The following is a 23,237-nucleotide window of genomic DNA, read 5'->3' on the forward strand; positions in this document are numbered from 1 at the left end:
TCAAATGTTTTACAGTGCAGTTGGTTGGTTGATTTGATGTTGATGAAACTTAATGAGACATTTTCCATGTAATACAGTTTGTTACTGGTTTGACCTGCTTATAGAAACTGGGATCTGCTCTATTCATTCATCTCCATGCACTGTAAACCTTGACAAGTTGACTTTACTTAAAAATTGTGGAAACCGGTAGCACTGAAAAATGTGAGTAAGTTTAACTACTATTCTTATGTTTTGTTTCCTTAACATATTCTTGTTCAGTTTACTTAACACCTTGTTGTGTGAACTTAATTGTGTCGAGTTAATTTAACTTAGTTTAGTGAATTTGTTTCAACTTAGAAATATCAAGTAAATTATCCTTTTCTTAACTCGACTACATCAAGTTAGTCCATCTTACATGAACAGTTTACTTAGCAGAATCTAGGAAACCAGTTGCTTTAATAAGTTAAGTAACCACAACGAAAGACTTTAAGTTCACAAGATTCAACATTTTATTTGAATAAAATGATAAACTTAACATAACAGTCAGTAACCCCACATGAACCAGGATGAAGTCGCCATGGCATCTGAATCCTGTGGATAATAAGAAAAGCACAAGTTAAAAACAGATGAAAGTTTAGATTTTTGACAAACAGAATAGCAAAACATAGCAGAGACATTGTAAAAGTCTGTCATCGTCCTGGAGGACAACTGAAAGACTTGGCAGGACAGCAGGCATCATGGCAACAGCATCTTTGGTCTACAAGTAGAAAAACAATAAAAGCTCAAGCATATTCTGAAGAAATCACTTTTTCACAATAAGTGGCCTAAAATAATTGTTCACCATTATTTGTTGTCTAAGCCTGATTAGACTGTTGATGGTTGTCCAGTTAAAGGAGAAACAGCAACAATCCAACCTGCTATCAGCTGATTATCATATTAAAGCCACAGGCTGTTGCTCAGTCATTCATTATTTCAACAACTAACTGTGTTTTTTCTTGTATCAATCACCCAAATATCATCGATACAAATTCCCCCCAAACAATGTGACTCAATGTCCCTTTAATGCAGCATCAAACTGGCTGCTTGTTGCAAATGATAGGATGTGAAGAGGAGTCATGTGCATGTGAGCGCGTCCAACTGAACAACATATGGATTAAAAATATGCAGGATTTTCTTCACCTTGAACAAAATCCTTCATGAAGCTCATCCTTGGTTCAACCTGGACACGAATCTTGGGAAGTGTGTCGTCAACGACTCGTTTCCAGAGCTGAAAGCAGCTCAGGAGATCCCAGCATGCACTCTGGTGAACTCTGCAGAAACAGGAACTATCACATCCAGCTCCACAGGACTTTAGATGACTTTGGGAAGGCATTTGATTTAATATGGATACATAAACAACCTTCCGATCAAATGCTGATTTTGCTTATTAATATAAAAAACTAATGATGTAAAAACTCACATATAGAAAATGCTGATCAATGTTTATGCTCAGATTTGCATAAACATTTGCTGATATGTTGCAGAAGTCTAAGAATCTCATGTTTCCAATCACTGAAGTCTATTTCTTTATACAAAGTCAATCTACTCAAGTATCAATAGTTCCTAATATTATTAAAACTACTATCAGTAAAAGTGAAAAGTTCACTTCCCCCAGTAAATGACTCATGTAAATGTTTCCACTAGCTTGAAGGAAACCAACAAAATGAGTCGCCTGTTCTTAACGAGCTTCACCTGATAAATTGTAGATAACATTGTTTGCTTTACTTCCTTGGTTTGTTTAGAAAAAAGCTGCAGTGCAAAGATTTTAGTCTTTTAACCATGACTTATGAAATACTCTTATTAAAATCTTCATCTGGGTTTCAGACGGTGTTCTGAAAAGAAACCAAGAATAATCCATTACTCTAATGATTTGATGCCAAACTTACAGTTACTTGTTTTACTTGTAGGTTTTCCCACAAAGTCAGTTTTCTTCTAAGTAAACCTGCTCTGATTCTTGTCCATGCTGTGTTTAGCTCTCATCCAGCTCACCTGCCACCCTGATTGCTCACCTGCTCCACCTTAAACTCGTCTCAGTCTCTGCCTTGTTGCCAGATTATCTACAAAGTCCCTGGATGTTGTGTTTTGGATCTCCTGGTGCAGATCTTCATTGCTCCCACTGAAGCCTGTTCCTCTGTTTTCCTGCATCTCCCTATTGTCAGACCCTCAGCTCCTCTGCTCCACCCGTCTGCTGCTCTACAGGCCAGTTGAGATGAACATTTCAAAGATACCCTCCGTTATCTGAGCATCACCAGCCTTCTCGCCTCTCTCCTCAGTGCTGTGTTTGACAAACTCTTCCTGAACCAGAGTCTGAATATTAACTAAACTTGTTTTTTCACTGTTTACTCCTGTGTGTGGTTGAATTTCTGGGTCCCACTGAGTGTCCTTACAAAACCAATATTCATTTAAGTTTTTCTCTTTAGGTCTTATTCAATTACTCAAAATGTTTAGACTTCATTCTTTAACACTTTTATGCTTTGAAATAAGGAATAGTTTCAACTATTTCTATGAATCTATGAGCTGTAAACTTCCTCTTCTCTCAGGAAATCTGCTGTTCCTGTTTCATGACTCTCTTTCTGCCTGACTTTGTTTTTATGATTAGATAGAAGAAAGAAAGTAGAATTAAAGCAAAGTTTGCAGGAGACAAAACAACAGACAACCTGATTGATTTGATTAAAGTTTGACTGTTGGGTCTAAATGTTACTTAGTGTGATTAACTTTAAAGGAAACTTTATTTATTTATTACTATTTATTACTATTAAACTAAATCTGCAGCTTGGGGAACTCTATTACAAAAAATCCTCTAGGAAATTTATCTACCGCGAAGCTTCGCTAAATTTTATTGTATTGTAATAAGCAATGCTGTTAAACACGCAGCACACTGGTCTAGCCGGAGGGTTTTTGTGTTGCACAACGTTACCACTTCCGTTAGCGCCTGGAGCACATGTGCTAAGTTTGTAGCTATGGAGGGAACCGGAGAATGCTCAGAAGGGGAAAGAACCCCGAAAGCGACAAAAAATGTCAAAAGTTTGGGAACATTTTAGGCTAAACAGAAAGGACAACACAGCGCAATGCATCCACTGCAAAGCAGAATTGGCGAACCGCAACAGCACGACATCAATGTTGCAGCATCTGAAGAGAAAACAGCCGCTACGTGCATCCAACTCGTACACGGTTGACAACAGGTAACGTTTATGTTCTCTCTGCTAACTACGTTGTGTGATAATCTGCCATGTTATAGATGTAAATTGAGGCACATTATTTTGCTAACGTTACATCTACCGCTTAAACATAGCGGTTACTTAACCGGGTGTAGTGTAAATTGTATGTGAGGGTGGAACTGAGAGAAATTATGCAGGACTTAATGTAAGTTTGTTAATAAAAACGCAGCAACAGATTACAGGCATGAGCTGAAAAGCATTTATTTATTGGTGTCTTTTCATCCTGAAAAGTTAATCTTTTTTCTTCTCGATACTGTTATGTATGAATTAGAAATTTTTGATTAATATTTTGTAGTAATTCTATATTTGTTTATACCTAAGCAATCAAGAATAAATAGTTTTAATAAAAATAGCAAAATTTTTTGCATTTTACCATGACTAGTTAAGGCTGCAGAACTCTGTACAAACTCAAACCTTTACATTTTGAGTAAGAGTTTATTTTTTTCCTATAGATTACATTCTGTTTTCCAATACATAAACCAATACATAAACATTTCACTGCATTTAGATTTTTCTGTGATGGTTAAAAATAATGCTTTTAATTAAAGCATCCTCAAACCTCACACATAAATGAAAGCCTTAAATCCATCAATAAAATAAAACTGAAACTAAAGCTGCTATCATGGCAGATGAGCTGTCAGTGCAGATTCCAGCTTAATAATATTAAATGTTATAATATCCAAATTAGTGCCCTTGAAATATATTTAATGCATAACAAGGAATAAACAAATAATCATTACATTGTGCTTCTTTTCAGTGAACCGAAGAGTCATACGTTGGACAGCTTTGTTCAAAGGGGTTCCAGGATGTTCGGTTGTTCAAGCAGCTGAGTTCACAAACAGCATTTTAAATATGATCATCACAGACATGCGACCGCTGTCCGTGGTGGAAGATGAAGGATTCCAGAAGATGATCTCCACCTTCAATCCAAATTATACCCCTCCTTCCAGAACCTACTTTGTAAAAATGGAGAAAAAGTATGAAGAAATCAAAGACAAATTGAAAAACATCCTAAAAGAGACAGACAGCATTGCTCTCACAGCAGACATTTGGACAAGTGTTGCCACAGAGGCATATCTTGGAGTGACATGCCACTTTCTTGGAGAGGACTGGAAAATGAAGTCCCACACCCTGACAACAATGCCACTTGAAGAAAGACACACAGCAGCAAACATTGCAGAGTGGCTTGAGGAGGTTATTGCAAAGTTTGATGTTCCACCTGAGAAAGTCAAAGCTGTCATCCATGACAATGATGCCAATATTTTTGCCAATATTGTAGCAGCAGTGAAGATTTTGGCAGAAAAGCATAAGTGGGCATCTGTGCGATGTCCAGGGCACACTGTGAACAGAATGCTCTGAAGAGCAACCAGAGCATCTCTTAAGTGTGTGGCAGCTGCAAGATGTCTTGTTGAACATTTTAAAAAAAGTGAACTGGCTTGCACAAAGCTGAAGGATAAGCAACAACAAATGGGCACAGCATCACACATGCTCATACAAGATGTAAGCACTCGTTGGAACAGTACTTTCCACATGCTGTGTAGGCTGCTGGAGCAAAGATGGCCGATAACTGCTGCACTATCTGACCCAGCATTGACACCACAAGGAAAACACTACCTTGATCTTAAGCCAGAGCAGTGGAATATTATTGAGGAGATAAGCAAGGCTCTTCAGCCATTTGAAGAAGCAACGGTGTTTCTGAGTGGGCAAGACTACGTTACTCTTTCTGCACTTCCACAACTTGTGCAAAGCCTCAAGAAGTCCATACGGACCCAAGTTTTTGAGACTGCACCAGCTCAGTCATACCAAGCTGAAGTGATGGCACAGATCACAACAAGATGGGAAGGACTATTTATGTCAGCCTCAATCCTCAAATACTGTTGTACTTACTGCTGCTTTAAATCCCAGATTTAAGAAACTTAAGTTCTTGCCCCCAGATGAAGCCTTTAAGATCCAAAGCATGGTTCAAACAATGGTCCTTGATGTCAAAAAGAAAATGAGACAGAAAAATTCAGGTGAAAATGAGGTCTCCACTGATGCCCAAGACAAGCCTGTAGAGCATCAGCAGAACACCAACACATTTTTCAGCAATCTACTGGGTTCTTCAGAATCCAGCACAAGTGATGAGGAGGATGAGGAACAGCATTTGAACCAAGCTGTTCAAAAGCAAGTCTTGATGTACTTTGGAGAGCATACACTGTCCAAGAGGGAGAACCCACTTCTATGGTGGAAATCAAATGCAGCACGGTACCCAACATTGTCAAAACTTGCAAAGTTCTTTCTGTGTATACCAGCAACATCAGCACCATCAGAACGGCTTTTTTCCACAGCAGGGAACATCGAAGCGCAGGGCAAGCCTCAGTTCACAACATGTCGACATGCTCACTTTCCTTCACAGCAACCATAGTCTTCTTTAAGGCTTCTTTAACAGTTAAACACATGCACACCTGTGTGTTGGAGCATTTAAAGAAATGTATATTGAAGAATAGCATTCAGTATATGTTGGATTTAAGATATTATTTTATTCCATCTTTGAGAACATCCAAGTTGATTTTGTTGAGGTTCAAGTTGTTTTTGTAAAGCCAGTGTTTACTATTTTGCATTAGTAATCTTTTATATTAATTCTTTTTTTTATTTCTCCTCTGTTTTTGCAGTTAAGAAAGCAGGAAATCTGTTCTACCTCAGATTTGAAACTTATAATTTGAATGTATAAAATGCAGTATTCTCTGGTTTGCCTTAACTTTTCTATTTAAAGCTAATTAATTTTTTTTTACTCTTTTGTGTTAGCACTGAAAAAAGCAAGGAATTTGTTGCACCTTAGACTTAAAATATATTGTATAAAATGCAGTATTTACTATTTTGTCTAAACTTGTTTTATTTTTAAATCAAGTATTTTCTTTATTTATCTTTTCTGTTTGAACTTTGAAATCAGGATTCTTTCAATGGAAGACGTCCCCTCAAGTGTCGAGGACCTGTACCAGGTGTTGTGAACCAACCTTGCTCTAAGAGGAGGATTCATTTTGCAGTTTGAGGATCCTGATTTCAATAATCAGTTGTGCAACCTAATGAACATCAGAGACCCTTCCTGTGAATTGTGCAAGTTTGAAAGTATTGTTCACAGCTGCTGACTCCTTGGATTCTACGCTGGACACTGGCAGCCTCTCTTCTCCAAGTAGTGCAGATTTTGTTCAATGGCCTGACCCTTTCCCGATTCCACAGTTTTCACATGATGTGGAGCAGCAACTGAAAGAAGCTAATTGTAGATATGGTAAGGATGGATCTGTCACAGTGATTACTACAACTTCGAAGACTGATATTCTTTACACACTTGCAGTCTGTGTGTCAAAGATTAGTGCTTATCCTGAGAGGCAACACTATGAAAATGTGGCCAAAACACAGGTGGAAAGGCATCCCTGTCTGCGAGACCTAGGATCAGAAAAGGGATGGTACTCATAGTTTCAGTCTGAAATTTAAAATGGGAAACTACAGGCAAAAATTAAGTTCAGCAAGATGCCTTGAAGTGGTCATAAACAAACAAAAATCTGTAAGTTCAGAAACGGAAACTGTCAAAAAGTCAAAGAAGAGGGAGGTGAACTACTGTCCTGATCCACCTAAAGGGCAGAGTCCTGAAAACATGGAGGTGAAGTGCAGAAGAAAGGGCCAAATCATCAGCTGCTTGAGGATTTGATGGTGGCTACATTTTATCAGCGTAGGAAAGAGATTGTAGGAGATCAACCACACATCACAGAGCTCATCTCCCGATGGCCATCTCTGTTCCATGAGAGATGGGTAATCACACAATTGAATTAGTTCCACCAAGAGATTTAGTGATTTAAGACCGAGTTAACTGTGTCCTATTGAGACAAGTTTTATATTCGATCACCTCAGATTAGGGCTGAATTTACAAGAATCGCCACCAAAGACATTCTGGAATCTTTTCTTGACGGACTTCATAGCCTGGTTCTGAGACTACTGGAGGTCTACAAAGCAGCAACCAAATCTGGAAAGAAGCAGCCACTCAAAGACACTTTGGACTGCCTTGCAAAAGATGTAAGCAGAACTGAAAATGGCTAGAAAACAAGGCATAATTTGTTATTCTTGTTAAAATATATTCATCGTACTGAATGTCTCATCTGTTGCAGGATACAAATGAAAGGAGAAGGGGTGCTGCTCTACTTGGTTTGCCATGCTACATATCTGGCAAAGATCCATAAACTGTCATCAGGATATGTGATGTCAGACTAAATACAAAAACTGTTTACATATTTGCCTATTCCTCTTTCTTGCTATCATTTTTTAAATATCTTTTTGTAGCATTTGTGTTTGCAAAAACTTATTTTTAGTTAAGAGACGTTACTTCCTGTTTTCTACAGCCATGCATAACATAAAATTCTGATGTAATTACTTTGTGTATCCTGATTGATTTTGCTCAAAGCCAGTTGACGGATATGGAGAGCCATTTCAGCCAAAATTAAATAAATAAATAAATGGGTGAAATAAATAAAAATGAGTAAAATAAATCAAAAAATGAAGAAAAAGAGTGAAATAAATAACAAATGTGGTTAAATAAATAATTTAGCTTTTTCAGTAACCCAATTTTTCATTTATTTATTTTTATATGATCAATTTCTCAATTTCCTTTGTTTCATTATTCTATTTTTCCATTTACCCATTTTTCATTAATCTATTTTTCATGTAACCATTTTTTAATTTAGCTTTTTCATTAACCCAATTTTTCATTTATTTTTCATATTATCAATTTCTCAATTTCTCTTTTTCATTAATCTATTTTTCATTTAGCCCTTTATCCATTTACCCATTTTTCATTAATTTATTTTCATTTAACCACTTTTCAATTTCCCTATTTCATTAACCCAATTTTTTCATTTATTTTTCATATTATCAATTTCTCAATTTCTCTTTTTCATTTATCTATTTTTCATTTTTCATTTTTCATTTATCCCTTTATCTATTTACCCATTTTTCATTGATCTATTTTAAATTTAACAATTTTTCAATTTCCTTTTTCCATTAACCTGATTTTCTATTTCCCAGTTTCATTAATCAATTTCTCATATATCCCTTTTTTATTTACCCATTTTTCTTTTACCTATTTTTCATTTAACATTTGTTTGAAAAATAGTTACTTTTCCCATTTTCCAATTTCCCTTATTCATTTAGTATTTCCTTATTTTCTTATTTATCACATTCTATTTCCCCGCAAAACTTGGAAAAAATAAATGCAAATGAGGAGAGGCACGTCATCAGGCTACAACTTCCCCAATTGGTTGGTTAGCGTCACACCCATACTTTGCTTCAAGAAAGATGGCGACCTACTAACGGGTTATCAATAAGCTGAAGCTCGTTAACTTCATTAGAAAATAGTGTTATTACTCCTGACTTTAGTTTTCGTGTGGCCGCTCAGACAGAACGTGTTTCAGTTGGCGGCTCTCATGGACTCAGAGCTTCACCGTCGGGAGTTTTTATAGTTTGAACGAAGCGGCCGCTGAAGTTGGGTTTCGATTGAAGGTTCGGGACACCTTCGTAGCTACCAGCTGTGATCCAACTATAAGGAGCAGACTTTACTGTACATCGTAAGTGAACTGCAATATCCAGAGGCAGCTCTATGGAGCATCGAGCTGAAAGAATGAGAGTGGCAAGCCTTGGAGATCTGCGTCGGAGGCCATCTTTCAGACATGCACCGCTGCTGTCCGTCCAGGATCCTCCGGTTGCCCAGACGTTGCACGGTAAGCTACCGCTGATGTTTGTTTTCCAACTAGAGTCATATTTAATCAATAGGGCTCAATTACGATAACGGGAGGTTTTGAGTTGATCTCGGCAGTAGGTGACAAACTGAACGTCTCCAGGATGTTGAGACCAGCACGTCCTCTGATCCAATACATCTTATTAAGGATAAAATCAACAAAACGTGTTCAAATTAATGGCCCAACAAAATTAATAATCTCAGTAATTATTGTTTAAACAAGGTGTGTGCATTTCGGTACCATTACAAAAATAAAAAGGGACTCAAAGACCCTGATGAGCAGAGTGAAGTTTAAATTGGCTAATCAGCCACCGCTGTGTTCATGAGAGGAGATGCTTGTTAACCGAGAAATAAATATGAAGCCTGAAAACCTAATATCTTAACGGACTGAATCCGTTGTGTTTTTAGTTAATCTATGCTGGGTTTGTGGGGCGCAAGCGGTTGCCACGGCAACAGGTTGATTAAACGACAGTAAAAAGGTAGGAGAGGTTTAGAGTCGATCGCCGTTATTTTACCTTTGTAAACAGACAACCTGAATACAGTGACCTTTAGTGAGGGTACAGAATGGAGAATGGATAAAAGCTGAACTCCTGCTACAATCTTTGCCTCTCTTGGTTACATCCCTGAGGTGTGCCAAGTGTGGCCCACATGCATATGCTTATAAAGTAAATATGACTATTAATTTAAGTAGTTCTTTGTGGATGTATAACTTGCCCACCTTAGTTTCCCTGTTTTTGGTCAATGTGTGCCTCAACATGTGGTTACTGTTCCTTAGAGGTGGACAGAGGACCCACAATTTATACTCCAGGAATAACAGTAGCACTTCAACATGTTTTTACTCAAAGTCAAAAGTAGCTGAATAAGAAATTACACAAGAGTAAAGAAGCATTTGGTAAAAAGTTTATCAGTACTGAGTAACTGATCAAGTTATCAATTATTTCATATCTTAAAAAAAATTAGAAGGCCCAAAATATTATGTTCAGTGGAAATTTTGGTATTTTAAAGACAAAATTAAAAATTTGTTTAAATAATACTGATGCTTCATAACAAAATGACTTGAGTAAAAGTAAAAAGTTCAGCATAGTAAGACTATTCCTAAAAGTTTATTTGAGTTTCAAAAAGTTACTCAACTATATTTTGAGTAATTGTAATTAGTCACTCCTAAACTCTGCCCTTCTGAGGGAACAGGAGAAGGAACTGTTAAGGAAATAAATTCATCTTGATATTAAACATTGTTTCAATTAACAAATGAATCATAACACCCAGAACATATTCTGTTATGTCATAACACCCAGAACATATTCTGTTATATTTATTCAAGGGTGAAGGAACAGAATGACTGTGGAGATTCTGGCTGAGAGGGACCAGGGCTGACACGGCGAACAGCGAGGAGAACAGTCTGCACTGTGAGCAGCACCAGAACTTCTGATGGATCTCCTTCAGGAAGAAGCAGAGAGACGGCCGACCTCCACAGAGAAGAGTTCACCCAAACATCAGAGGAAAAATGAATGCTGGTGCTCAAACAGAACAGCTTATTTTCTTAAACCCAACACACACAGGGTGTTGTGGCCTGATTAAAAACCTGCTTACTTCAATTTAAAAACATACATGATGGAAACATTAATGAATGTACTGCGCTTGCGCCAAAAAGCTGTAATTTTGACCTGGTGGCGATGGTACCAGTTATGGTAGATCTGAACTTTGGTTTGATGACCTAAATATGAGAAACTTCAGACTGACAGGAGTTGGGTTAAAGCCACATCTTGTGAAGTTGGTATATTTTTCCTCCAACAGGATCCAGAGGAATTGCAACAAACCAGAAGTTGGACTAGAATTTATTTCAATGTCATTTGTGAATGTCAGCTTCTCATTTTCAACAGTGGAGTTTAAAAGTTGAAAGGTTATTTTGGAGATAGTTTCATCGCATCAATATTTCCACTAAATAAATAGCATGTTTGATACATGAAAAGCCTCTCAGACTCAAAGCAAGATGCCAGAGAGCACAAAACTTAAAAAAATATTAATTTAATTTCACATAATTATCTCGTTAGAAGCCATTTGTTTGTTAATGAAATATAGTCGCAGACGAACGAGGTAGTTTGTCCACGTTTGTCGTTTATTGAACGTTCATAAACTACAGCAGCTGTGATGCATCCCAGCAAAGGTAAACAAAGGTAAAACAGGGCGATCGACTCTAAACGTCTCCTAACTTTTTAATGTCATTTAATCAACCTGTTGCCGTGGCAACCGCTTGCGCCCCACAAACCCAGCATAGATTAACTAAAAACACAACGGATTCAGTCCGTTAAGATATTAGGTTTTCAGGCTTCATATTTATTTCTCGGTTAACAAGCATCTCCTCTCATGAACACAGCGGTGGCTGATTAGCCAATTTAAACTTTGCTCTGCTCATCAGGGTCTTTGAGTCCCTTTTTATTTTTGTAATGGTACCGAAATGCACACACCTTGTTTAAACAATAATTACAGAGATTATTAATTTTGTTGGGCCATTAATTTGAAGACGTTTTGTTGATTTTATCCTTAATAAGATGTATTGGATCAGAGGACGTGCTGGTCTCAACATCCTGGAGACGTTCAGTTTGTCACCTACTGCCGAGATCAACTCAAAACCTTCCGTTATCGTAATTGAGCCCTATTGATTAAATATGACTCTAGTTGGAAAACAAACATCAGCGGTAGCTTACCGTGCAACGTCTGGGCAACCGGAGGATCCTGGACGGACAGCAGCGGTACATGTCTGAAAGATGGCCTCCGACGCAGATCTCCAAGGCTTGCCACTCTCATTCTTTCAGCTCGATGCTCCATAGAGCTGCCTCTGGATATTGCAGTTCACTTACGATGTACAGTAAAGTCTGCTCCTTATAGTTGGATCACAGCTGGTAGCTACGAAGGTGTCCCGAACCTTCAATCGAAACCCAACTTCAGCGGCCGCTTCGTTCAAACTATAAAAACTCCCGACGGTGAAGCTCTGAGTCCATGAGAGCCGCCAACTGAAACACGTTCTGTCTGAGCGGCCACACGAAAACTAAAGTCAGGAGTAATAACACTATTTTCTAATGAAGTTAACGAGCTTCAGCTTATTGATAACCCGTTAGTAGGTCGCCATCTTTCTTGAAGCAAAGTATGGGTGTGACGCTAACCAACCAATTGGGGAAGTTGTAGCCTGATGACGTGCCTCTCCTCATTTGCATTTATTTTTTCCAAGTTTTGCGGGGAAATAGAATGTGATAAATAAGAAAATAAGGAAATACTAAATGAATAAGGGAAATTGGAAAATGGGAAAAGTAACTATTTTTCAAACAAATGTTAAATGAAAAATAGGTAAAAGAAAAATGGGTAAATAAAAAGGGGATATATGAGAAATTGATTAATGAAACTGGGAAATAGAAAATCAGGTTAATGGAAAAAGGAAATTGAAAAATTGTTAAATTAAAAAATAGATTAATGAAAAATGGGCAAATAGATAAAGGGATAAATGAAAATTGACAAATGAAAAATAGATAAATGAAAAAGAGAAATTGAGAAATTAATATGAAAAATAAATGAAAAAATTGGGTTAATGAAATAGGGAAATTGAAAAGTGGTTAAATGAAAATAGATTAATGAAAAATGGGTAAATGGATAAGGGATAAATGAAAAATAGATTAATGAAAAAGAGAAATTGAGAAATTAATATGAAAAATAAATAAATGAAAAATTGGGTTAATGAAAAATGGGTAAATGAAAAATAGATTAATGAAAAAAAGGAAATTGAGAAATTGATAATATGAAAAATAAATAAATGAAAAATTGGGTTAATGAAAAAGCTAAATTATTTATTTAACCACATTTTTTATTTATTTCACTCTTTTTCTTCTTTTTTTGATTTATTTTACTCATTTTTTATTTATTTCACCCATTTATTTATTTATTTAATTTTGGCTGAAATGGCTCTCCATAGACGGAAGCATGTCTGATTTGCATTATTTTTCTTTGACATTTAAAAAATTTGATAAAAGAAAATGCATTAAAATGGAAACACTAGTGTTCTACATTTTTAGAATAATTTCAGCACTTCCTACAACCAGCGTGTCAAAACATGGGGATTGTTGAATCTCACAACAGCATTAAAACTGATAAAGATACCAGAGTATTTGGAAAATAAAAGCGGCCAGACAAGGTGAGGGACGGAGGAGAGGTCACCATCAGGAAATTTGATCCTCTGCAACAAACTGCATTTTAATCACAGCCAGCTGCTGATTTTACTGAGTTTTGGGATTTCCAGTTAAATCCTTCATTTTCCGGTTTGGGTTGAATCAGGTGTGGCCCACGTTGGGCTGTGGCTGGTCATATCCATGTTGGTTTATTCTCAGCTAAAATAGGTTTACTGTTGTTATCAAATGTAAAATATGTCAGAGATGCAGCAATCAGAGCTTTTCTGTCCAACACTGATTTCCAGTTTTCATTCTGCTCTGATCTTCCAGGTCCTGGATTTTTTTCTCCAAAGAGCAAAATGTTCGGCAGGTTCTGAGTTTCAGGTAGAAGTTCTAAATGAAACAGAAAATATTAAGATTTTATCACTTTTTGCTTCGAAGCATTGACCTCTGACCTTCATGGGATGGGGATGTTTTACTTTAATTAGGACTTTCTGAAAGGCAGAGTTGATGGAAAATATTTTTAATGCAAATATTTAAATTTGAACAGGAAAAGAACAGAATGAGCAGCAAATGAACCAAATGCAGAAGAATTTTTTTTATTTCTCTAAAACACATGAAGAAAAACTGCAGCAAATAAACAAAAGGAAGATTTAATATTCAAATCTGACGAGTTTAGAAAAATAGGAGCCGACAGAAACAGAAAATGTTCAGTGAGAAAAACTGATCAACATTTCAATGAAATCTGATGAATGAAAGGAAAAAATAAGAGAAACAACATCTTGATATTCAGTGTGAAGCTTTGACTGGAAACAAACAGGAAAACATGAGGATCCTGGAATAATCCCAGCTTCCATCTTTAAAGGACTGGAAGAAGAAAAAGTTTCCAAGGACTCAATCAGAAAAGTTTCACCAAGAAATAGATTGTAGAGATGAACTATCTGTTCAACAGTGAGAGAGTTTCTCTGACAGGAGGAAAATCTTTAGACTCTTTAGACTCAAATCAGCAAAGAAACACTGAGGAACCAGAACTGACAGAACCCAAATCCAGGAATCAGAGGTTCAGTGAATGTGGTGTTGAAGGTGTGGAGGAGGATCAGTGAGTCAGAGGAGACTCTGTAGAAGGACAGAATGCCAGCAGGACAGTCCACATACACTGATACTCTGTTAGAGACGGAGGAGGAGGAGAGACGAGTTTCTATGTTATTGTGCCAGACAGAGTAACCACCATAATCAGAGCAGCTCAGACTCCAGGAATGATCATTCCATCCAAATCTACAGTCTCCACTGCCTCCTTTTCTCCTGATTCTTCTGTAACTCACTGATATATAAACCCATCCTCTCCACTCAACCTCCCAGTAACAGCGACCAGTCAGACCAGTTCTACACAGCAGCTGAGGACAGAAATCAAATTTATCTGGATGATCTGGATATGACTGAAGCTCCTCACATGTCACCTTCCTGTTGTCTTCAGACAGTTTGAGGTTTCTGTTCACTGTGTTTGTGTCGATGGTGAGTTGACAGGAATCTGATGGAGAGAACAAACACAATCCAGCTGCAGTTATTGATCATTTATTGATCTTTGATGATGATCCTGAATGAGTGATGTGACAGTTTGAAGATGGTTGAATGTGAGCTGCTTTGTTGTCATGAATCAGATGAAAAACACACTTACACTTCCTCAGACCTGGTGTCAAGAATCGGCCTCCAGCAGGCTCCACCCTGAAAGGAGGAGGGGGGTCAGACCATCAGACTCTTTCAGCAGCAAACATGGACATTACATGTCTCTCAATCTAATCCAATCCAACTTTATTTATAAAGCACTTTAAAACAACCACAGCTGATACAGAGTGCTGTACAGTAAAACACAACATAACAATAAAAAAAATAAAAAAGAACTAAAAAAACTTACAGTTTTAAAACAAAAACATTCAATTTTTAACTAGTTCCCGCTGGTGTTGAAAGCCAAGTAAAATAAATGGGTTTTAAGACGAACTTTAAAAGTATACAGTGAAGTGGCCTCTCTGACATGCAAAGGCAAGTCCTTCCATAACTTTGGGCACATGACAGAGAAAGCCCTGTCCCCTCTGAACTTCCTCCTGGATCTTGGTACCTCCTAGAGCAGCTGACCTGAGAGACCGATAAGGTACGCAGGGGTGAAGAAGCTCAGAGAGGTAAGCCAGGGCAAGATTATGCAGTGATTTAAAAAAAACATAAGAATTTTAAAATGAATCCTAAAATATACAGGCAGCCAGTGAAGTGAGGCCAGGACAGGGGTCACATGCTCCCTCTTTCGAGTTCCTGTTAAAAGTCGTGCAGTAGCATCTGAACCAGTTGCAGACGTGAGAGCAGCGACTGACTGACTCCCAAATAAAGTGAGTTACAGAAATCCAATCAAGTCGAAATAAAAGCGTGGATCATCGTTTCAAAATGCTGCATGGAAAGAAAAGATTTCACTGACGGCAATCGCCTTAAATGATAAAAGCTGGACTTAACCACGGCTCTGATTTGGCTGTCCAATTTGGCTCTCAGACACACATTGTCCTCCACTGAGACAGGAACAGTCCAACATCTGGCCTGCAAACTGCAGTGGATGTAGGAAGGACAGTTGGTGCTGCTGCAGCACAACTCATTTCTCCAAACACAGGAAAAGCTCCAACAGAGAGGAGAAAGGAAATCCCTCAGTAACAACCTGAAGAAACTCACTGAAGCCTAAAAGGACATCAGGAAACTAAGGAAACATTTCTGGAAGCTCAACCTGATTTAATAATCAGCATTAAAATCCAATCAATCCTCTGATCAACACCTGGATACCTGCTCCATCCACACTCCCACACACAGATGAAGGAATGAAACACTAAACAGCCCTGCTGCTTGAAAACCTGCTGTGGCCTCACTGTAATATCCAGAAATACAAACATTAAAAGAAGAAGCTGCATTACATTCAACAAAGAGTTCAACAAGAACCAAAGATTTGATCTCTGAGCTCAGACTCACAGACCAGGGAGAGGCTTCCATCATCACACACCTCTGACAAACACCTCCAACCTTTCAGCACTTCCTCTACCAACCAGCACCACCAGGTGGCGCTGCACACATTTACAATGAGACCAAGAAGAAGAAGCAGCTTCCTGAATCCAGCAGCTGCAGTAATGGCTTGTGAAAGTGTCCAAGGAGCATCTGGAACCAGAACCAGCAGATCCAACAGTCCAGAGAGTCTTTGTTTGCATCTTTCCTCTCAGATTTCCAAGCTGCTCTGAGAGGGAAATTACATCATCACTCTACTGATGATGTCACGCTCTGATGTCACTGACCAGGAGCTGCTGGACTTGTACATTTCCAGCATGGAGGACAGAGAAGATCTCAGCTCTGATGAGGAGCTGGCCTGCCTTCAAACTGATTCAGGTCAAAGAAACATTTCCAGATGAAGTCAGACTAAAATGTTGGATTGTCCTGCTGCTGCAATCAGACAGAACAAGAAGAAGCTTCAAGTTCTTCTCCTGTTCAGCTCCACGTTCCTGTCAGAGACTTCAGCTCCTCATGAGGAGAACAACTAAAGCCTGGAACAGACTGACACCAACATCCTGACATCTCATCCTGAACAAAGCTTTGCAGCATCAAGGTGACTCTTAGCTCCATATATGGACAGATTTCCTCTAAAGGGGGTGAGCCTGGATTGGAGGAACCAGCAGCAGCTTCCAGGAACAAACCTTGGGAACCTCTGGAGGAGAACATGGAGATGAGATTCCTGCTTTAATCAGTGGATTCATTGGTAGAAAACATCACAAAAATATCTGAGAGCTGCAGCTCCATTTTCTACAGATCTGCTGGATCATCAGATAGAAATGAAGAATTTCATCATTTCACATCAAATCTCTTCATCTTCCACATAAACAACTGAATTATTGACCTGAACTGGTTCTAAAGGTCTGGATGGTAAAAAACATCCATAGTTTTTCTGTCTCATTAGTTTCCAGAAAGAGTTGAAATGTTTCATTGATCAGCAGCAGCTCAGTAAAGATCTCTCCTCTTTCCAACGTTTCTGCTGCTGCAGCAACAGGAGGAAACTTCTCCAGCTCTCAATTTCTTCACTCTGACTGCTGGGAAACAGATCAGGGAGGAACAGCCTTTTCTCCAGGCTGCCTCCTGACATGACTCTACCGCCACCTACTGGCTGTTCACCAGAGCTGGAGAAAGGACTCAAACTATGTACTGAAGAAAAAGTACAAATAGGGGTGTAGCGACACAATAATCTCAACAAAGCACAATTCTGTTTCCTTATTTTCCATTTCCTCTGGAAAACACGGAATTTCAATTTTCTCCTGATTCCTCTCATTCATTTAATCATTTTCCAGATGTCGCCCCCTGGTGGAGAACAAACTACATTCATTTTAAATTTTCATTAAATCCTGAAAGTTGTGAGTTTTGTTAAAAATCTTTATTTCTCTCTCAGAACTTTTAAACATCCATCTGACCAACATGGAGTTACTTTTCTTCTCATCTTTGCTTCTTGGGGCTGATTGGTCCGGAGCTCCATCAAATATTGTTTTAAAGTCATTTCTGTCATCAGTAGATTATCATGGAAATCTAACTGAACTTCAACTTTTATTAATTTAGTCAGAGTCCCTATTAAACTCTATTAAATCCACCCCACTCTTTAATTTTCCTTGTGAGCCGTTCTTAGTCAGGAGAATATTCCAGAAAACTGGGTAATGATCTCTGCCTCCAGATGAGGCGTCTAAATATTTAATTATCAAACTAAATATTTATCTTCAAACTAAATGTTTCCCATCAGACTGACTAAAGACGTTTCTCCTCTTCCTCCTCTATCAGACCTTCTCTGCTCCTGCAGCAGGTTCCTCCATACCTGAGAGCTTCCAGTCTCCAGTCTGGATCCTTCAGTCCAGCCGACAGCAGCTTCACTCCTGAGTCTCCTGGATGATTGTAGCTCAGGTCCAACTCTTTCAGATGGGAGGGGTTAAAGGTCAGAGCTGAGGCCAGAGAAGCACAGCCTTCCTCTGAGACCAAACAGCCTGATAAGCTGCAGACACACAATTCATCACATGATGAGAAGATGAGAACATTGAGGTAGAGCCCAAGGTCTGAACTGGTCGCTGACTGGTGGATGGATGGATGGATGGATTTGTAACGTGTGGAATAAATAAGAAAGCCAAGCAACTGCTGGGATCTGTAATAATTCTTCTTTTTGCACCTAAGATGCAGCAATTTGTCAAGAGCCCAGAGTTACCTGAGAGTTTCCAATTTGCAGTTTGGACTCTTCAGTCCAGCAGAGAGAAGCTTCACTCCTGAATCCTGCAGGTTGTTGTTACTCAGGTCCAGTTCTCTGAGACTGGAGGACTGGGAGCTGAGAACTGAGGACAGAGCTTCACAGCTTCTCTCTGAGAGGTTACAGTCACTCAGTCTGAGGAGACAGGGAGGAAAATCTGTTCATCAAAATTTATGTTCTTTCAAATCAACAATGTTGTTATTGGATAGAGAAGGAATCATGTTATTTTACACAACCTTTTTATTTATGATCTGGTTCATTCTATAGTTGGGCCTCCAGTCTTAAATGACAGAACTACAGGTAACAAGGAGGTTGAATAGAGAATTATAAAATTACGCAACTATATTAATCCAGTTTCAATGTTAATATAAAGTGGAGTAGTTTTGCTGCTTGAATATGTAACATTATGTTCAGCTGCTGAAGGAAGTCTTTCTTTTTGGCGCATCCCCCCCAGTGGGACACTTTGAAGACACAAAGCACCAATATATAAACTGAAACCTTAATATTTTCCTCATAATTAGCAGATTTCTACCTATCAAAATAGCTGAAGTAACAATCTGTGTCCTTACAGAGCTTTGTTGGAGGCTTTAACCACTGGCAGCAGCCTCAGAAGAGCCTCCTCTGATGCAGAGTATTTCTTCAGGTCAAACACATCCAGATCTTTTCCTGATGACACTAAGATGAAACCCAGAGCTGACCACTGAGCAGAAGACAGTTTATCTGTAGAGAAACTTCCTGAACTAAGAGACTGTTGAATCTTCTTGACTAGAGAACGATCATTCAGTTCATTCAGACAGTAGAATAGATTGATGCTGTTCTCTGCAGACACATTCTCACTGATCTTCTTCTTGATGTACTGAACTGTTTCCTGATTGGTCTGTGAGCTACTTCCTGTCTCTGTCTGCAGACCTTGTAGGAGTCTCTGATTGGTCTGCAGTGAAAGTCCCAGGAGGAAACGGAGGAACAAGTCCAGGTGTCCATTTGGACTCTGTAAGGCCTGGTCAACAGCTCTCTGATGGAGAGACGTTAGTTCCGGTTTATTAGATGATGAAGATTTCTCAGATGCTTGTGTTTCTTCCATCAGGTTGACTCCAGAATTGATGAAGGTCAGATGAACATGAAGAGCAGCCAGAAACTCTTGAACACTCAGATGGACAAAGCAGAAGACCTTGTCCTGGTACAGCCCTCTCTCCTCTCTAAAGATCTGTGTGAACAGTCCTGAGTACACTGAGGCTGCTTTGATATGAATGCCACACTCTGTCAGGTCTGATTCATAGAAGATCAAGTTTCCTTTCTGCAGCTGGTCAAAAGCCAGTTTTCCCAGAGACTCAATCATCTTCTTGCTCTCTGGACTCCAGTGTGGTTCTGTTTCAGTTCCACCATCATACTTGACCTTCTTCACTTTGGTCTGAACAACCAGAAAGTGGATGTACATGTCAGTCATGGTTCTGGGCAGCTCTCCTCCCTCTCTGGTCTCCAACACATCCTCCAGAACTGTAACAGTAATCCAGCAGAAGACAGGGATGTGGCACATAATGTGGAGACTTCTTGATGTCTTCATGTGGGAGATGATCCTGCTGGCCTGCTGCTCATCTCTGAATCTCTTCCTGAAGTACTCCTCCTTCTGGGGGTCAGTGAACCCTCTGACCTCTGTCACCATGCCAACACACTGAGGAGGGATCTGATTGGCTGCTGCAGGTCGTGTGGTTATCCAGAGGAGAGCAGAGGGAAGCAGTTTCCCCCTGATGAGGTTGGTCAGCAGAACATCCACTGAGCTGGACTCTGTAGCATCAGTCAAGATCTTCTTATCGTGAAAGTCCAGAGGAAGTCGACTCTCATCCAGGCCATCAAAGATGAACAGAACCTGGAAGTGTTCAAAGCTGCAGATTTCTTTGGTTTCAGTAAAGAAGTGATGAACAAGTTCCACCAAGCTGAACTTTTTCTCTTTCAGCACATTCAGCTCTCTGAAGGTGAATGGAAATATGAAGTGGATGTTCTGGTGGGCTTTGTCTTCAGCCCAGTCCAGAGTGAACTTCTGTGTTAAGACTGTTTTCCCAATGCCAGCCACTCCCTTTGTCATCACTGTTCTGATTGGTTGATCTCTTCCAGGTGGGACTTTAAAGATGTCTTCTTGTCTGATTGTTGTTTCTGGTCTGTGTGGTTTCCTGGATGCTGTTTCAATCTGTCTGACCTCATGTTCATCATTAACCCCCCCAGTGCCTCCCTCTGTGATGTAGAGCTCTGTGTAAATCTGGTTCAGAAGGGTCGGACTTCCTGCTTTAGCAATCCCCTCAAACACAGACTGGAACTTTTTCTTCAGACCAGATTTAAGTTGTTGTTGACAAACTGCAGTAAGATGTCCTAAATTAAGACAAAAAGTAAAGTCAGAAATGAAACGCAATCATCTTCTGAAGATGATTTAAATAAATGTGATTTCATTTCTTCAGACATCAGTAAATGTGATATTTATCTATCAGGTCAAATCTCTATAGAATTCCTCTTACTGCTCTGCAGACGGTCAGCCAGCTCCTCCTGCTTCATCCTCCTCAGGAAGTTCAGTGTGATCTTCATCACTGCTTCTCTGCTGCTCCTCCTCTGCTCTTCATCATCACCTCTCAACACCTCATCATCCTCTCTCTGACTCTCTGAGCATTCTGGGTAATCTGGACTCAGAACCTTCTGGATCTTCTTCAGCTCGTTCTTCACAAAAGTGACAATGTTTTCCTCCAGCAGCTGGAACAGAATAATAGATGAAGGAAACATCAGACTGAAATCATGGAGCCAAACACCAGATGGATGTTGGACAGACTGACAGTCCTCTGGTCTACAAAGTGCAGCATGGAGATGACTGAACAGAACCATGGAAATGTAGTTGTTCATGTACAGACCATAAATATGGAGTCCAGCTGTGTTTGATGCTGCTGGGCAGACAGACCACTGGGAACCTCTGAGCTCTGCTGGTCCACTCTATGGAGGAACCAGGAACAATCAGGAAGTCAGGAAATATTCATCCAGCAATATTTACTAATAAAATAACTAAGAGTGTCACATTAAAAGCAGAAAACAGCATCACATGAACACATTACAAAGATGTTAGAAAGAGGAAGATGAACTACAAGGATGAAGACCAGTAACACCAGAATCACCAGTAGACATTTTAAAAAGTTGGTGCTGAACTTGGACTTCAAACTGTCCACACTGTCAGCAGATCTGATGCTGGTCGAGACAGTCCCAGAGGTTGGGGACAGTGGAAGTGAAGGCTCTGTCCACACAGGTCTTCAGGACAGTGTGGGACATCCATCAGGTTCTGATGACTGGATCTGAGGTGATGTGGACATGGAGGAGCTCTGAGATATGTGGGTGTGTCCATGTGGGATCCTCTCCTGGATGTTCTAGAGGATTTAAAATGGATCCTATAGATCCTGGAAACCAGTTAGCTCACATTATATCTGTCCACACAGAGACAATCAGAAGGTAAAGGTCCATAAACTGATATCTGGATGTGAGCAGTGAACCAGATTAGGGCTGAAATGATTCCTCGAGTGATTCGAGTACGTCGATTATTAAAATTCCTCGAGGAAAATTGACCTGCCTCGAAGCTTCGTTAATTTATGTTTTATCATTTAGCGCACCGTGTTTCAGCCGGAACATTATTTGCGTTGAGTGGAGCTCTGACTTCCGCCTCTGAGTTGTTGACGGAAGCTACGTGTTAGTGGTATAACGTCCAATCTTCAAGTTCGGCCCTCGGGGATTTTACTGATTGGTGATAATTCCGGGTTTTCATTGTTTTTGTGGAACCAATAAACATCCTTAAAATGACCGGCGCGATGCCGGAAGTTCGGTAGCCTTTCTGCTCCGGAGCTGCTGGTTGAACGGCGGGAAGAAGCTGAGGAGGATTATACAGGTGAGCGGAGAGACTGAACACGGCGGGTGGCTGAGGGTTGATGCTTACAGGGTAAGGGCAGCTTTACGGACGAACCGCACAATAAACATATCATCCCGGTCTGAACAAACGGGAGGCGGAACATGGCTGGTCGATGAGTTTCTGAACGGAGGAGCCGTAAATATCCCATATTGCTCCCCCGGTCTACAAAAAAGTAACTGGTAGGGAAGCTCAAATGTGGAAAAAATAGACTTATGTTGATATCCGATAGTAACACTGGTGTTATGGAAGATTTACCAATATTTTATTTCATAATTGTTTTTATCCGATTACTCGATTAATCGTAAGAAAAATCTATAGATTACTCGATTACTAAAATAATCGTTTACAACAGCCCTAAACCAGATGATCCAAGTAGTTGTAATGATTTAATGTTCCTGCTGATCCCACTAAGGATCAGCAGAACCTCTGATGGTCCACATCAGCTAAGTCTGGTTGAGTTCCAGCAGATCTCACCAACCACATCATGAAGCTTTCCTTCTTGCTGAACTGATCTCGCAATGCACACAGGAACCAAGTCCTGATGGACCAGACTGGTTTACCAGGTATTTGACATGGAGCCAGGAAGCAGCAGAACATCATCATCATCACCCAGAGATGATTTCATTAGAACTGAGCAGCTGATTTAGATAATGGATCAAAACTCTGTAAATATAACTGGGAACATCTGAAACTTACTGGTTCAGTTTACAGCAGTTAGAAACAGCTCACCTCTCTGATGGTGGAGATCCAGGAGATTTAAAGGTAATGGGTTTTTCCTTTGACCTGTCGCTCTTAAAGGACACACAGCTGGGTTCTGGTTCTGGTTTGAGTCTCTGATGGATCCTGACAGAAACATGATGATTAAAACTGAATC

General features: G+C 39.4%; 2 protein-coding genes across 3 annotated transcripts in view; both read right to left on the reverse strand.

Annotated features, from left to right (window-relative positions):
• LOC108166754 (protein NLRC3-like) overlaps window positions 1-23,237 on the reverse strand; it is a 92,575-nt gene that overhangs the window by 63,793 nt on the left and 5,545 nt on the right. The gene's annotated exons all lie outside the window — the stretch shown is intronic.
• Window positions 471-21,293, reverse strand: LOC145554420 (protein NLRC3-like). The gene is made up of 7 exons (XM_081614092.1): window positions 20,943-21,293; window positions 19,008-20,799; window positions 18,400-18,573; window positions 18,019-18,192; window positions 14,827-14,873; window positions 14,648-14,679; window positions 471-570 (listed from the first exon to the last, which is right to left on the reverse strand). Exons 1-7 carry the CDS (start codon window positions 21,199-21,201, stop codon window positions 523-525), a joined length of 2,526 nt encoding a protein of 841 aa, XP_081470218.1. The 5' UTR covers window positions 21,202-21,293; the 3' UTR covers window positions 471-522.

This window comes from Poecilia reticulata, chromosome 12, assembly GCF_904066995.2.
Source record: "Poecilia reticulata chromosome 12, P_reticulata-male-v2, whole genome shotgun sequence".
NCBI classification, from domain to species: Eukaryota; Metazoa; Chordata; class Actinopteri; order Cyprinodontiformes; family Poeciliidae; genus Poecilia; species Poecilia reticulata.